General features: G+C 41.9%; 1 protein-coding gene across 2 annotated transcripts; it reads right to left on the reverse strand.

The window, feature by feature from the left end:
* Nucleotides 1-603: 603 nt before the first annotated feature.
* On the reverse strand, nucleotides 604-10,379 carry LOC140592329 (uncharacterized). Of its 2 annotated transcripts, XM_072715743.1 has the most exons (12): nucleotides 10,176-10,379; nucleotides 9,787-9,828; nucleotides 7,386-7,451; nucleotides 4,644-4,695; nucleotides 4,277-4,451; nucleotides 3,220-3,559; nucleotides 2,658-2,861; nucleotides 2,085-2,176; nucleotides 1,576-1,949; nucleotides 1,370-1,436; nucleotides 1,023-1,188; nucleotides 604-736 (listed from the first exon to the last, which is right to left on the reverse strand). In XM_072715743.1, exons 4-12 carry the CDS (start codon nucleotides 4,686-4,688, stop codon nucleotides 622-624), a joined length of 1,578 nt encoding a protein of 525 aa, XP_072571844.1. In that variant the 5' UTR covers nucleotides 4,689-4,695; nucleotides 7,386-7,451; nucleotides 9,787-9,828; nucleotides 10,176-10,379; the 3' UTR covers nucleotides 604-621. The 2 variants fall into 2 exon arrangements, with proteins under 2 accessions (XP_072571844.1, XP_072571845.1); XM_072715744.1 differs by lacking the exons at nucleotides 7,386-7,451; nucleotides 9,787-9,828; nucleotides 10,176-10,379 and adding an exon at nucleotides 5,913-5,985.
* Nucleotides 10,380-16,840: the final 6,461 nt, after the last annotated feature.

Raw genomic sequence — 16,840 nt, forward strand, 5'->3', positions numbered from 1 at the left:
TGAATTTACAATGTACACTGTGGAAGTCATGCTAAAATTGTCCAGTAACTTACTGTAAAAGTAATGCAGATGAAGCTTCCATTTACTGTGAATTTACAATCATTGTACAATTAACCCCCTCCCCCCAACAAACAACTCTGAGGTAAAGTCAATGTTAGCCCAATGGCATATTTATTAAAAAAGAAATATTTTTCAATGTACAGGTACATTACAGTACATGTACTTAAAATGCAGAAAATGCAGAGAAATTGTGCAAACTTGCAATTCAACTACCTGTGTCACAATAACAATAATAAATCCATCTTAAAATACAGACAAATTGTGCAAACTTGCAATTCAACTACCTGTCTCACAACTCCTAGCTGTGTCACAATAACAGTAATGGACAGGATGGGAATGAGGCCTTCATGGCAAGATAAGAGAGCAAGGGAGAGAGTGATGAAGGAATGTCGTAAAGGGGTCAGGCGCTCCTCTCAGTCTCAAACATTATAATGAGTCCACACGCAACAGCATTGTGTAACAATCTTGTAGTGCAAAGTTGTCTTGAAAAATTACAAAAATAACAAGGCTACTCAAAACTGAGCCTGACAACTAACGCTGCAAAAAAAAAAAAAAAAAAAACTATAATGCCCACTCAAAGTCAATAACTTTCCTCAAAAGGGTGCTCACATGAGGGTTCATTGTTGTCCGCTTCTTGGTCTTTGAGCCTCTTTCAGGATTGATGCCCAGGAAGCACCTGTTAATAAGCAAAGATAGTTTCAGTTTTAAATAGACTTACAGTGTGTATTGCAGACAGCATTTATCAAGGTGTGCTTTTTGCTGTGCTTTTTCCCCACATCAAACCCTAATAGATTTATAATCCAAACTAGCGAAATCGAATGAGTTCGCGAGATCAGGATGGTCTCAACAGGCTAACCTCAGGTACCTCGTTTGTCAGCATTTTAAACCTCAAGACAATCATTGAGTTGGAAGCCTGTACTATAATGTGAATTACAAGATTAAATGTGATCGTTATAAAATACCTTTGAATGAACTCCAGCGTCGACGATCCAGCGGCAGGATACTCAAGGTTGAAGATGTAATAGCTGCTGAAGAAAGCAGCTACTCCATGTAAAAAGAAAGGGTGTGGGCCCATCACGACATGTCCCTCGATGGATAAAAGCCATCCAGAGGACTTCATCATGTCACCTGAAATGAACAGATACAACATTATGTGTTATGAGCACTTTGTGATCTGCTTAAGATACAAAGGGCTATACAAATGTAATTCTTATTATAATTATAATTATTTATTGTGGTCATATAGATTTCTAGAATGAAAACAAAATAATGAGTTAGAAATGTCGATACTAGATCAAAGTAACATTACCTTGAATGATCAAGCAGGGGGTGCTGGGGAGTTCTGCAGTATTGACGTCCACAGCAGTGGCACATGGCTGTAACATAGTAAATAGCATGGACGTAGGATAAAGGATAAATATTGTTCATTGGTCAGAGGTAGTAATTCATGCAAGGTAAATGTTGATAATGCAATCACCCATTTTGCATTTTAAATATTAGAATAAAAAATCTTACATCAACTTCAAGCATCAAACTCTCTTTCGGCTCTTTGAAGTACAACATTAGGAGCAGCAGGATGCAGGCAGCCTTGTCAGAGTCTGGATCATAGCAGGCCAGAACATCACGGATCTTGGGGTTGTCCAGTGTTGCACAGTAATCCAGGATGGTCTGTCCTCGTCGACTAATTGCCTCCTGTAGCTTCTGAAGGACATCGACGTCCGTCAGGAGGCCAAAGTGTGAAAATAGGCATTTCTGAGAGAAGAGAAATGGCCATTCCTGTTTGATCTCAGACATCGCTGCAGCAGGCACTTTGTTAAGGTATTTCCGCAGGATGACGTATGTCTTTTCCATCATTGGTTCTGCTCTCTCTGCCCCACTCATTCCTTCCTCTGTGTTTACAGACATACAAATGTATTGTTAGTACCCAAGTAACAATTTGGTCTTGTAGCCGCCCAACACACACAGATCTTGACCAATTACTAAAGTCTAAACAAAATTACTTAAAAAGACAGTAGATGGCATGCCTGAGTAGATGTTCAGCAGATCCCTCTTCATATTCTCCAACGTTGCCTCGGTCTCCCCCTCTGGCAAATCTGCTGGGCCCCACCTGACACACCTAGGAGCGGGCATCACAGGGTAACAATACTATTGGGGACGGTTATAGTTGGAGCAAGTCGTCTCATGACTGAAGGGTCAGCAGTTTGATTCCCTGTTGTGACTGTCTAAATAGTCCCATCCCACAGAAGTTATGTTACAGTGTAATAGTGTTGTAAACACAGGTGTATTTTATCAAACTAATTAAGGTCAAGGTATTTAGTGTACCACAACCATGCATGCCAGAGAGCCACTATGCACAATATCAGCGCCCTGGCTCAGCTAAATCCTAAATGGAACAAGGCCATAATCACAGTTAATTACACCTGTGTTTACTACACTATTAACATCGCAACATGCTTGCTGTGAAAAGGGTCCATGTCAAAGTGTCAATAAAGTAGTCAAGAGAAAAGTATGTTTTGTCCTGTTTCAGGGTTATTCATGGTCATATACAATGCTTTTGAACAAATATTGACAGACTTTACATGCATATTGCCACATACCCGTATTGGTCAACAGGGCCTCTTGCCAGTCTGGCCTCTCCTGCCATTCCCGTGCGCGGTCTTCTTTCTCTGCGGCGTTGAGCAAGAGTGTTATACCTATTTTTGTACTCCACTCTTGTTTTTACTTGTTGCAGAAGAGAGTGACATCCGTCTCCAGCAATATCACCGTGCTTGCCAATGTCGCCAAATGATTTTGGATGGCTCCTGAAAATGTGGGTGGGATAATTAGAAAATATGTCACCATTGTGGCACTTACGACAGAAGCGTACAGCTAATGTAAGTATTACTTAAAGGAACCATGTTTAAAATAAAAAAAAAATCAGGCTGAACAAGACCAAAAAAAACATCAGGCTGAACAAGACCTTCATAAAAACATGTGAATTAGTATGGTTTTCTTGAATATACTACCTCTGTTTAAACAACCATGTTTACAAAGTCTTCACTTTTGCACCCTTGTTACATCATAGGTGCAGGGAATGAATCAGTGAAAGTTACAAACAGTTGAAGGGGGTGGGGCTAGGGATTAACTGACAGCTAATATTGATAATAGTCCCATCCCTACCTGACAATGTTTCTCACAACGCTGTGGCACATGGCTCTGGTTGGGTTGCGGTCGTGCTGCATCATTTGGTCCACGAGCACGATCACGAAGGCCTTTCTCTCGTCTGGCAATGGTCTTTCTTCTTTTTCCACTCTAAGTCGAATGGCTGATGACACCTGATCCCAGTTGAGACGAAAGTCAACATGCCATGGTACGCCAGGCAGTGAAGCGCTTGACGTGCTTGGGGCAGTGCTTGGAGGGCTGGGCAACAGTTGATTTGGAGACTGGAATGTTGTGTTTGGAGAACTTGGAGCACTTGGATCAGGAGTACAGACCAACTCCGTATTAAGAGTAACAAGTCCTAGAAGACACAAAAACAATTTATTAAGTAAGATAGGGCAAGATGTAGGGCTATGGGTCAATAGACTGTGTGCTTTACTGGAGTCCTGCTCCAGTACTTCCTGGAGGAAGCACACACATTGGTTTCCTGTCAGCACTATTGGATGAAGCAATCTGAATTTATTTACGCGAGTGCCATTTGTTCGAATGTGACAATGGGTGGGGAGAACGCAGAAGTGTCCATTGACTCATTGCTCTGATAATGCCACTTAAAAAACAATAGTTAAAAAAACAGGCCAATACACTATTGGAATTACAAACTCATCATAACAGGGTCTGATTGGTTTTCACTGCTATTGTTATTAAGTTTGGAAATGCATGCAAGTAATAAGCATCAGCTGCATTCACATCTATGTATTTCCAGATGTCAAAACAGCAGTGAAAAACAGCCCAGTTCTGAGGAGTTTGTAATTACAATTATTATTTTTTATGCCTATTATACATTTCCCCAACCCATTACGTCACACTGAACAAATGTCACACACATGAATAAGGTCTATAAGCTGTGCTGCACACCTGAGATTAATCACTTCATCCAATAGTATCTGACAGGTAAATGTGTGAGCTTGGGACTATAGTTATACAAAGTCTATTGTCTACCAGTTGTGCCAATGTTCTAAGGCCCTAGTTCAGTGACATGAAAGAGTGAAAAGTGTAATGGGTGAACAGATGAATTTACCGTCCTTGATGCCCTTCATTAACTTCCGACTTTGGATAGGTTTGAGGTATTTCACCAGATCCCTCTCCTCCACCAAGGTCAGATCTTCAATAGACTCGACCCCAAGTTCATCCAGCATGGTGGTAAGAAGGTCATCAGGGAGACCAGGCAGGTATGACCACACAGCTTCCTTGACCTAGTCCCATTAAGTAGTGAATCACGAAACACTAATTTCTCATTTTTGCCATCCCTACACTGTATGCATATTTCCTACTATAGTCTGTTCAATCAACAAAGCAAATTAAAGACAAAATCAACTTTATTAAAGGCTACCAAAAAAAAAAAAACCTTTGTTTGCTATGACTACATAGCCTGCTCTACTACTCACGTCTCTCCTCACGTATCCTGTATCCTCACTTTCCTCCCTGCTCATACTGCCTCTGGGAAAGAATGGTGGAGAGCAATAAGGGACTGATCATACACATTGTATGCTGAAAGAGGATAGTAGTCCAGTAGACATTCCTGCTTAATGCACACATAATTGTCTTGGGCCACTCCTAGGTCACAGTACACACCTGTGTCACATAACTTTACAAAAGTATGTTTCTCTGAGACAAAATAGACCGAATTATAAACAACAATAACTAGCATAATCTTCCCCATAAGAAGCCCTTCATCACTGTTCTCTAGTAAAATGTACATCCCCCTTCTGTAATCTGTGCCTTTGACTGTAACATAGTTACAAGCCACTGCCGACTGTAACTGGAATGGACAACTGGCTACAGATGCCCTGATCCTGTCATTGTAATCGTCAACATGAAAATCAGTCCCCTTCTCTGCTTGTACAAGTGGAGGGAACAAGTTTCCCGCACTCAAGTACGCTTGTAGAAGTTGGTGCCTCTCTGCTAGAGTTTTGCACAAATTCTTAAAATTGTGCAATTTTCTGGCACACTGTTTAAAAAATGTATGTTTACTCTCAAATCGGAGTGTCCATAGGCGAATAAGTGGGCCAAAGTGAATGATGAGAGATGGATAGTGGCACAGATAATGGTGCTTTGGTCTGAGGGGGGCATTGGGGAAAAGCCTTGTCCTGTTGTCTATGTACTCCTCTATGAGGACTTTAAGATACGCAACCTGGCCCTCTGTAATGACCGGTGCACAGATGAGCTCAACAATCTCCCTCAGCTGCAAAATGATTTGCCACACCTCATTTTCGCAGGGATCTTTAATCCTGTCACCCACCATGAGTGGGAGAAGTCTAAGCAAACACCAGTTCTGAACTGCATGCCCACTGAGCTTGTCGCTGCTGGGAGAGAGGTCTGCTGGTTTGTCCTTACCATCGTTAACTTCATATCTGAACTGGTTCTTGCACCTGTTTAACTGCAGGTATGTAAAATGATTATCCTCAACTAAACGGTGAATATATAAAGGAAGCTATGACTCCCTCAAATAAGTCATGGCCTAGACATGGTGGTAGGCCAGGCTGGCAAACATGGAAATGTGAAAGCTGATTGAAAGGAGAGTCAAACTTGATGCCACATACAGGTACAGAGTCAGTGGCAGTAGTTTCCTGCTCTTGCAAATTACTTGCGTATGATTGGGCTGTTCTTTTGGTACCATGCGATATAGGATTAGTCAGAAAATCACCTCTACACACCTCACAGTAGCGACAAAAATAAGTAGACCGACTGAAGTTCTCCAAGAATCCCCCAATAGAATGGGATCCCAGGTTGTCTCCTGCAATGGCAACCAAAGAGCCCTTTAGTACAATGCCATCAGATGTGACTACACCTCTCTGCTCCAGAATTTTGAGGTCCTCAATCAGGGGAACAAAAACGTTATTTGCCCCAAAATACTTAAAGTCCTGTTCCCTTCATAAGACAACAAGTTGCATCTGATCAATAGAAGATCTATTATGAGGCAAGATGTCAGTCAGAGTTAGGTAAACCGCTAAAACCTTGTGCTTTTTTTTCCCTGAGCCCAGGGGGTTGACAACCTCAAAGGCATCTTGGTACAGTATTAAACCAAGTGAAGAAGGATCAGCTTTCAACATTGGATTACTTTGAAAGCCTTCTCCATCCTTGACATCCTGATAGACAGCATCAGTAGATGGCTGCAAACGTGTCATGGTATACTGTTCGCGTAGAGACTCATTTTTGAAAAGTGTCACCAATGTCTCATGTATAGGAACATACTGAGCAAAACATTCTTTGTCATTTTCATCATTGCCCAAGAGCAAAGGAACGGGATGAACATAGTTAAAACACTCTTTAAAAGCAGCCTTCCTCTTTGCATCTGTACTGAGCATTCCCCTGTTATAGAGTGTGAGTAGATCATCTCTGTTCATTTCCTCAATGATGCTGCTTATAATGGCCTGAGGGATTCCGAGTTCTTTTAGTTTCTCACTCAGAATGTTTAGGGAATTGGACAGGCCAAGTTCATGAGCACTTTGAAAGCCATCAATAATGGTTTGAATGGAGCTTGCTGGTAAGAGTAGCTTAGATTGCAATTTCAGGTAGAAAAGTGTAAGGTTCTGTAAAAATAGGTTTTCGTCGACAGCTAATGGCATTTGTGGTTCATTATGTTCCTCGGCAGCCTCTGAATATGACTGACTGGGTCCTGGCAACGGCTCTGTAGCAATAGACTTTTGTAAAACAAGGTCATCTAAAACTGAATCCTCTGCACACCTATGTTTTCTGGAAATATGTGAAGCAAAAGTCATCACGTGTGTGAACTTGCAATCACAACCTCTAAATGGACATCTAGTTTCCATTCCTCCCCTTATGTGCGCCTTCAAATGCTTAATAAGAGAGGCCAAAGTGTCACACTTAAATGCACAAGCCTCAAGCAGACATTTCAAGGGTGTGTCAGGTGGTAGAGCTGATGTGCCAGGAAGTATAGGCCCAGCAGCCTGAGGGTAGGACCTATGCTGCCTATACATATGAATTTGCAGTCCTGTGTGTTTTCTGTACCTCCGTGAGCAGTTAGGCACCCCACACTGGTAGTGATAATTGGGGGCATTGCTATGCAGTTTTGTGTGCTGAACATAGTTACACACATTCTCAGACACATGCTCACAGCCAACGAATTTACAGTTGAACATTGTGGTGCATGTTAACTAGTCACCTACCTAATCTATTTCTCCTCACTCTTAGCCTGACACTGAACAGGATGGTTAGCCTCACCCTCTGATGACCTGGAAAGAAAAGAAAAGAAAAAGGAGAAATTACACAAAGGCAACCAACAATAAGAATTTCAGTTTGAATTTCATGTCAAACAAACGGTAGTAGATAACGTGATTACCGATAATCTCAATAAAAGAAACGCTGCAAATAAAAAGACGCAAAGGAAGTGAATTGCCGGGTTTATGAGAGAAGAAGAGGGAGAAATAAGAAAAACGAACGTAAGTGAAAAGGTTGGTGTTTAATTTCGCTACGTGTACTTTTCAATGTGTTATGGTTAGGCCCTGTAGCTAAACTAGAGGATGCTGTATTATTAGCTTCAGCTAACACGGGGAAACACAGTGTCTATGTGCGGAAAGACCACTCATGAGAGGAGAATCGAGTTCGGCAACTTTACTCGAATATGTGTAGCGGACTCAAAGACTCAATGGTCTTGATGCCACACATTTAATGAATCTTTGTTTCTGTAGAAACATACAAAATACTCTCAGTACGGATGGCAACGAACATTCACAGCTTACTTCAGCAAAGAACTAAATTAATCTACTCTTCTTACATTGAAAACTCATAGCCGAAGCGTCACTAATACATGTCAAAGCGGGAAACCATACGCGGGCTATTCATGACACAAAACAAGCTAGACAGCTAGCATGGCAAACGGCACATATATCGCTTCTAAATTAAGGCCACTTAAAATTAATAAATTGTTTTATATGGCCGCCCGCCTCAATTTTTTGGTGCCGCCTCGATATTTTTTATATTTTTCAAAAAATCCGTTTTTTTCACCTCAAAAACTGTTAGAGATCGTCAATACGCACGTACACCATTTACCGTTAGTTTAACAACTAACGGTGGTCGTTTGAAATCATCTTGTGTTTCTCTCAAAATGGCCACCGTGGGTGAGAAATCTTTAGATTAGATTAGATTAGATTAGATTAGACTTTATTAATCCCACAATGGGGAAATTCTTTGAGAAAACAGCAGCAATAATGAAAAAAGACAGTACAAAAAAAGGACAGGATCCATAGGATCAGCAAAAAAATAACAATACAGATAATAAAAACAATAGAAAAACAATTTCTAAAACTGTAAAAATATATAAGTAATGTCAGCATCGGATTTTTCAATTTGACGCTTCTCGGACAATGGTTTTTATCGTTTGTCAGATTGTGTGTGGGCCCACGGTATTAAAATCTTGGCAGAACATCAATATACCGAGTAATGTTACCCTTTGCGAGCTGTTTGAGAACTTTTCTAGTTTTAGTATATCTCTGTTATATTTTTTTCGCTACAAATATAAAATCCCCTACTCACCAATATTTTAGAAGTTTGAGTCATGTAAAACAATTTATTAATTTTAAGTGGCCTAAACACATGAAACAAATAAAATGTTCTATGTCATTACATGTCACTTACGCTAACAAGGTTATGTTATTCGTTTTTAACACCAGCTCACCTGTAGAAAAATACAAAATACTCTCAGTAGATGACAACGAACATTCACGGCTTGCCTCAACAAAGAACTCAATTAATCTACTACGTCCCTGCTGAGATTCTCGTGAATACAGACTGATTCCACAGCGCGCGGCTGGTGTACTGAATAACTAAATACAACCAGAGAATGTCCAATGATACAACCCAAACTCTTGAACAAACACCACATCCCTGTTATCTTTCTTCTCAAATCACTTACATCGAACTGAGGGCACTACATATGCAGCAAAACACTTACGTGCACCGCCGCAGGCTCTCACTCTAGAGCAGACTACACCCCGCGAACAAATATGAATACAACAGGTAGTACTGAGTCAGGAACGAGAACACATCCGGCGGCTAACTGACCAGCATCCTCCAGTTCAGCTTCAAATCAAACATGGGCTACATGGCCTAACCATATAACACTTTGAAAAGTACACGTCGCGACAATAAACACTAGCTCAGTCATGTTGTAACTAGGATATCCGCTGGAATTTTTTTTTATGGACCGTTTGAATCACTAAGTTATTAAAGTTAAACCGCTAACGGTTAGCCCTGCTAATCTATGATAACCTTGACTAATTACAGAAATGTGCACACATAAATAGTAATGTTTGTCCCATCATTGGTTTTTATAAACTTTACAAACACCAGATTTGTCTAAACGGTGATAGTGACATGAAAAATTATTAGCGAAACTGTCGTCATTACTAACTACTATTAGCAAATGCTGTGAGAGAACTTTCAACAATTCCGGGCACTTGCTAACACAATGTGAACTGTGTCATGCGATAAACGTTCATTTGAAAGTAAATTATCATATTAAAATAGCATGGGTGTACAGTAAGTGCTGCAAACATGCATGCTGCTCACCTTCTCCATTCAGCCCGCAAGAAAAGAGGGAGACGACGGCGCCTTCAGTTTAATTAAAACAGTTCGGTTATGTCATGTGACTTCCCAGGGCATATTTCAATACAATATTTCACTGTAATTATACTGTTTAATGCTGTGAAATCCTTAATTTTTTTCATTGTGTTGCTGTGATATTACCGACCTTGTTGTGATATAACAGCAGGTTTTAGATTAGCAAGATTTTACTGTAAAATAAGAGTTAAATGCTGTAAAATCCAAGGATACTGTAGTTTTTACAGGTATTCATTGGGATATTACAGAGAAACTTAATTACAACAAGTTACTGTAAAATAATACTGTTCATTATTGTGAAATGCTGGTAATTTCTAACAGTGCACACAACAACAAACCTGGGCTGCTCTGGTCTATTCTGTATGACTATGTCATGAAGACCATCAAGAAATGTGAGTATTTCCTGTGTATTATAGGGCCCCAATTTGGCATGATGGTGCAGTAGCCCTTGAAGGCTAATGGCAGCGCACAATGTAATATTTCCTCCACGTTGCCCAGGGACGTGCACAATTGCCCTTTGGCCAATAAGATTACGCCCCCGTCGTCTGTTTTTCGTCAGATTGAATCAAGCCTCATCGATGTAAATACACTCATGAGGCTGAGCAGCTCCATCCATGGCGAGCATTCTCTGCAAGAAAAAGTACATATTACTGTACTGTACAGTACTGTATGGATGGCATTACTCAAAGTACACAACTACACTGATACACATACAGAATTGAACCACCTCATCACACAGGGGCCTGTTTAGCTTTCTGAATATACAGTGTCAATGTGGTACTGATCCAATGGTACAGACTCAGCTATTTGACTGCTCCTCTTTTGTATTGTAAATGTAGAGGACTGAAACACTTACCTGTACGTATTCACGTCGAAGTTCCTTCACTCTGGCATTGTTCCTTTGAAATGGAACCCTGTACAGTTGTTTCATTGTAATATGGTGCTTTGTCAAGATGCGTCTAATGGTGGTAATGCTTACTGTATTTATATTGCCAAAAACCTGTCTATCTGCAATTATGTGACTCTGTAGCTGGTGGAGACGGATCGCATTATTTGCCCTGACCATGTCCACTAATACAAGTTCTTGTTGTTCAGTAAATAGGCGTTGACGTCCACCGCCAGTAGGTCTTCTAATCATTCTGTAGAAAAAATGCAACCAGAATTTGTAATTGTTTTCTTCTATTTTTCAGTACTGTACAAACTGTATTTTACTGTATTTACTGTACTTGTATTACAGTACTGTAAAACATCTCAAGACATGATTATATGTTTCACAAAACAAGGAGCCACCCTTCAGTACAGTACTGGTGTAACAGTACATGTACGTAACATATACATGTAAGATGAGACAGTACTGTAAATACTCAAGCTACATTACTGTAGTAGAGGAATTGAAGACATACCTGTTTTCCTGTCGGAATGTCCTTATGATGGATGCGACCGTGAAACGGCTAAGATTGGGGTGGACTCTCTGTCCAGCTTCCCTCATAGTCAGACCATGGTTTATGACATGGTCCACCAAAGTTGCCCTAATGTCATCAGAAATGATGGTCCTTGCACGGCCTCTTCGTCCACGTCCTCCTCTTCCTCTGCCTCTGCCTCTAGCTCTCCCTCCCTCCATGCTGGCAAGTTCTCCAAAATGGCTTAGCTAAGGCCTTTTTGTAGCTGACTGATTGGTGTTCAGTTTTGTTAGTAAATGTTTTCAGGTGTGTGTCTAATTGTTTTCAATGACAGACTGTGTTTTGTATTTTGAATAGATGTGTTTTCCCAATGGTACTGCGAGATTTCATTTTTGAACAAAGTGTCTTATGTATGAAATAGTGTGTTGTGAGCAGGAGCAAGTGTGTTGTAGAAAGGAGCTAGTGTTTTGCAGAATTGCAACCAAAGTGCAAAGCAGCACTTTTGTTTAAGGTATGGTTACACCTTGTTTAAGGAACAGCCACAACAACTTCAAGTTGGGTTCCTTTGGTTTTAGCATCTGTCAATAGTGTTTAAGCAATTGGTAAAAACTGTAACTCCTCTATCGGGTTTAGAAAGGGAGAGTATGCAGGCAGAAAGATGTTAGAAAACCTTGTGTTATTGGTAAACCAGTCATGAACCAGAGCAGCGCGATGGAAGCTGACGTTATCCAGCCTCACTACAACAACGTAGTGAGGCTGCTCTGGCTGTGTTGGTTCCCTGTAGTCCAGCTGGAACATATGTTGTCTTAGACCATCAAGAAAAGCAAGGAGAAGCATAGTGTTATAGGGTCCTAGAATGGCATGGCGGTGGAGTACCACTCGTTGGCTGATGGCTGCGCACATAGTGACATTCCCTCCACGCTGACTAGGGACATTTACAATAGCCCGATGGCCAATTATGTTCCTCCACCTCGTCCTCCCTGATGTCCTGGACCTCCTTCTACTCCTCTTCCTCGACCTCCTCCTTTGCATCTCTTTGGATCCATTGTTTCAAACCTGAATGAGTTGACTTTGGCCCTTTTATCTATCCATCAAAGTTTCTGATTGGTGTGTGATAAATTTTGACTCCTAGTGTTTCCACTTGGTTAATTGTGTGCTAACTGAGCTTAAACTCTGCTGACTTAAGTTAACATTATTGAATGCTAGTGCTTTCTAAATGACCACATGGTGTAAGCACTGAAAAATTTAGGGATTTGTGTGTAGAGTTTTGCAGTAACAGTTCACCAAATCTGACTCATGTGTTAAAGCAGGGGAATAGTGTTTATAGTTCAGGGAAATGGGTGTGCTTTTTGAAAAATAGCATTATGGTTTTGAAATTTTAGTTCAAAAGATTGGTTATAGTGTTTTAGCTATAATGCAAAACTGTAATGCAATTATCTAATCAACCAATCACAATGCATCTTCAATGCATTTAGGGGTGTGGTCCTGGTCAAGACAATCTCCTGAACTCCAAACTGAATGTCAGAATGGGAAAGAAAGGTGATTTAAGCAATTTTGAGCGTGGCATGGTTGTTGGTGCCAGACGGGCCGGTCTGAGTATTTCACAATCTGCTCAGTTACTGGGATTTTCACGCACAACCATTTCTAGGGTTTACAAAGAATGGTGTGCAAAGGGAAAAACATCCAGTATGCGGCAGTCCTGTGGGCAAAAATGACTTGTTGATGCTAGAGGTCAGAGGAGAATGGACCGACTGATTCAAGCTGATAGAAGAGCAACTTTGACTGAAATAACCACTCGTTACAACCGAGGTATGCAGCAAAGCATTTGTGAAGCCACAACAATCTTGAGGCGGATGGGCTACAATAGCAGAAGACCCCACCGGGTACCACTCATCTCCACTACAAATAGAAATAAGAGGCTACAATTTGCACAAGCTCACCAAAATTGGACAGTTGAAGACTGGAAAAATGTTGCCTGGTCCATGGGCGTAAATCCCGGTGGGGACGGAGGGGAAATGTCCCCCCCAAAAAAAAAAAAAAAAAAATCTATTGTGAAAAATATATGTATGTATACCTAAAATTATTCTGTAAGTAGAAAAAAAAACAAACGCAAAAAATGCATTTGGAAACAGTTGAGTTCCCCCTCCCCTTCCTCACAGTGGTTTGGCCAACTGCCTGCTTTACCAGGTCATCTCACCTACTTTACACACACGAATCAGGTGTGTGGCTGCGGCTCAATTAATGTTGAATTCCAGTAAGTAGGGTATTTTATTCACTTTAAATAAAGCGATTCTCTTTAATGTAGTTGATGCAGACTCATTCATAAATTAGTTGCGGCAAAAATGCTGATTACCGATGTAATTTTCCACGAATCTGCTATATTAGCGATTAAAATATTACTTATCTAGTTAACGTTAGCTTGTTTACAATAGCTTGTTGCATAGTGCACTGCAACTAACACGCCAAAGCCGTTTCCCATGCATTGTTTTATTTGTGACGACTTGGCATAATGTTAACTTAACATTAACGGCCACAATTAGCATATTGTTTAGCTGTGCATTTACTAAATGAGCACTGTGCTACGTCCGAACTGACCCCACTGTATTTTTTTGTATAATCAATATCTATTATGCATTTAAACAGTCATTTTATTGTATGTTGATGGCTTGACTGTAACCAACATAACAAACAATGCAATAAATAGTTTTGAAGAAAAATCTGCTTTGTCATTGAACCTGAGAAAAACTTTGAAAATAACCATAATGACGCAGTCTCCATGCTACAATGATAATGATAGAAGCAAAGTTTTTCATTGTGGGGACATATCTTTATAAGTACAACTTGACTGTATTATTTGTGTCCCCTTCAAAAATTGCTCATGAGAAATTTTATATTTATTGTCCCCCCCTACTGTTACAGTTTTTTTCAATCGCTAACAAGCGCTTACCCATACTTCAGTTATTTTTTCTAAACTCTTAACACAGACTCACACCTACAAAACACAATTGGCCAAATGGATAATTTTCTTCTCAAAAATACATTTTGTTAAATATATACTAACTCTTCATTTCAAAATAGAACACATCTTTCTCTGCACACACTAACTTTACAAAAACACTATAAATCTGACTCAAAATGAAATTATTCTGTCAAAGAATAACACTTGTTTTCACTTCACAAGGTACATGCAGTCAATCAAAGTACACCAGGTTTCAAAATACTGGCTATTATTGACATTACAAAAACTGCATAGACTTTTATGTTTCAGTTTTACAGGTATTTGCATGCAAAACATGCAATCCACCATTTTGACAACAGAAATGTCTTGGTTGGTAACTGTATGTCCACATGTACAGTAATGTTCACATTCAAAAGCATTCCAGTAAAAAGCAAACAAGTTTTTTTTTCTTTACTGTTTACTACAGGAGGTACAGTAGAAACACGGTATGATAGAACAGAAAAAGTTTTACAGTATTGCTTACAGTGAACAAAATATCCATGAAACACACAAGAGCATTCTGAACAAAAAAACAACAGCAAAAAGCCAAAATAAAAAGGGGGGGAGGGGGAGGGGGGCTAAAAAAAGCCAAAAAATTTGCATCTAATCTCTGCGATCTTCAGGGTTAGGCCACATGTTTTCATCAACATCACTCCTCAAAGTCTTGCCTTATAAACCCCACTGAGTCTAAGCCAGAATGGAATAAGCTGTGGTTGGCCCAATTTACCCAACATAAATCAGCTGTGTGTCAATTATTCAATTGTTTGTTTATTATCAGCTGAGATATACTGTATTTTTGATATTGATATTGTTTTTGAACTGATATCATTGCAGAAGCAGAGGTTTTTATACTGTATCTAAGGTTTGGAATATTGTTTTTGCTATTGTGGGATGTTGTGTGTTAACATTCGTAAATACTACAAAAACAGTCCATAATTTTGTTGGGAGGTATAGCTTGTCTGTTAAGAAAATGTAAGCATTGTGGAAATGTGTTCACTGACTGCATATTGGGTGAAAACGACATCAAATGTGTGAATGGTATGGCCACAAAAGACCGATGCTGTGCTCAAAAGACCCCATATGATGAAAAAGATTTTGGAAACACGTTTTCCCTTGCCCGGACGCGGGTCACCGGGGCCCCCCCCTGGAGCCAGGCCTGGGGTTGGGGCTCGATGGCGAGCGCCTGGTGGCCAGGCCTATACCCATGGGGCCTGGTCGGGCACATCCCGAACAAGGCACGTGGGTCCCCCTTCCAATGGGCTCACCACCCGTAGGAGGGGCCATAGGGGTCGGGTGCATTGTGAGCTGGGCAGTGGCCAAAGGCGGGGACCTTGGCGGTCCGATCCTCGGCTGCAGAAGCTAGCTCTTGGGACATGGAATGTCACCTCTCTGATGGGGAAGGAGCCTGAGCTGGTGCGCGAGGTTGTGAAATTCCGGCTAGATATAGTCGGGCTCACCTCGATGCACGGCTTGGGCTCTGGAACCAGTCTCCTTGAAGGGGGTTGGACCCTTTTCCACTCTGGAGTTGCCTGCGGGGAGAGGCGCCGAGCGGGGGTGGGCATACTTATTGCCCCCTGGCTGGGCGCCTGTACATTGGGGTTTACCGCGGTGGACAAGAGGGTAGCCTCCCTTCGCCTTCGGGTGGGGGGACGGGTTCTGACTGTTGTTTGCGCTTATGCGCCGAGCAGCAGTTCAGAGTACCCACCCTTTTTAGAGTCTCTGGAAGGGGTGTTGGAGAGCATTCCTTCTGGGGACTCTCTTGTTCTGCTAGGGGACTTCAATGCTCACGTGGGCAATGACAGTGAGACCTGGAGTGGCGTGATTGGGAGGAACGGCCCCCCCGATCTGAACCCGAGTGGTGTTCTGTTGTTGGACTTCTGTGCTCGCCACGGATTGTCCATAATGAACACCATGTTCAGGCATAAGGGTGTTCATATGTGCACTTGGCACCAGGACACCCTAGGCCGCAGTTCGATGATCGACTTTGTAGTCGTGTCGTCGGACTTGCGGCCGCATGTCTTGGACACTCGGGTGAAGAGAGGGGCGGAGCTGTCAACTGATCACTACCTGGTGGTGGGTTGGCTCCGCTGGTGGGGGAGGAAGCCGGCCAGGCCTGGCAGGCCCAAGCGTATAGTGAGGGTCTGCTGGGAACGTCTGGCTGAATCCCCTGTCAGGAGGAGTTTCAACTCCTACCTCCGGCAGAACTTTTCCCATGTCCCGGGGGAGGTGGGGGACATTGAGTCCGAATGGGCCATGTTCCGTGCCTCCATTGTGGAGGCGGCTGACCGGAGCTGTGGCCGTAAGGTAGTCGGTGCCTGTCGCGGCGGCAATCCGCGAACCCGCTGGTGGACACCAGTGGTGAGGGATGCCGTCAAGCTGAAGAAGGAGTCCTATCGGGCCTATTTAGCCTGTGGGACTCCAGAGGCAGCTGACGGGTACCGGCAGGCCAAGCGGGATGCGGCTTCGGCGGTCGCTGAGGCAAAAACTCGGGTTTGGGAGGAGTTTGGTGAGGCCATGGAAAACGACTTCCGGACGGCTTCGAGGCGATTCTGGTCCACCATCCGGCGGCTCCGGGTGGGAAAGCGGTGCAACATCAACACTGTTT

This window comes from Paramormyrops kingsleyae, chromosome 8, assembly GCF_048594095.1.
Source record: "Paramormyrops kingsleyae isolate MSU_618 chromosome 8, PKINGS_0.4, whole genome shotgun sequence".
Taxonomy (NCBI): Eukaryota; Metazoa; Chordata; class Actinopteri; order Osteoglossiformes; family Mormyridae; genus Paramormyrops; species Paramormyrops kingsleyae.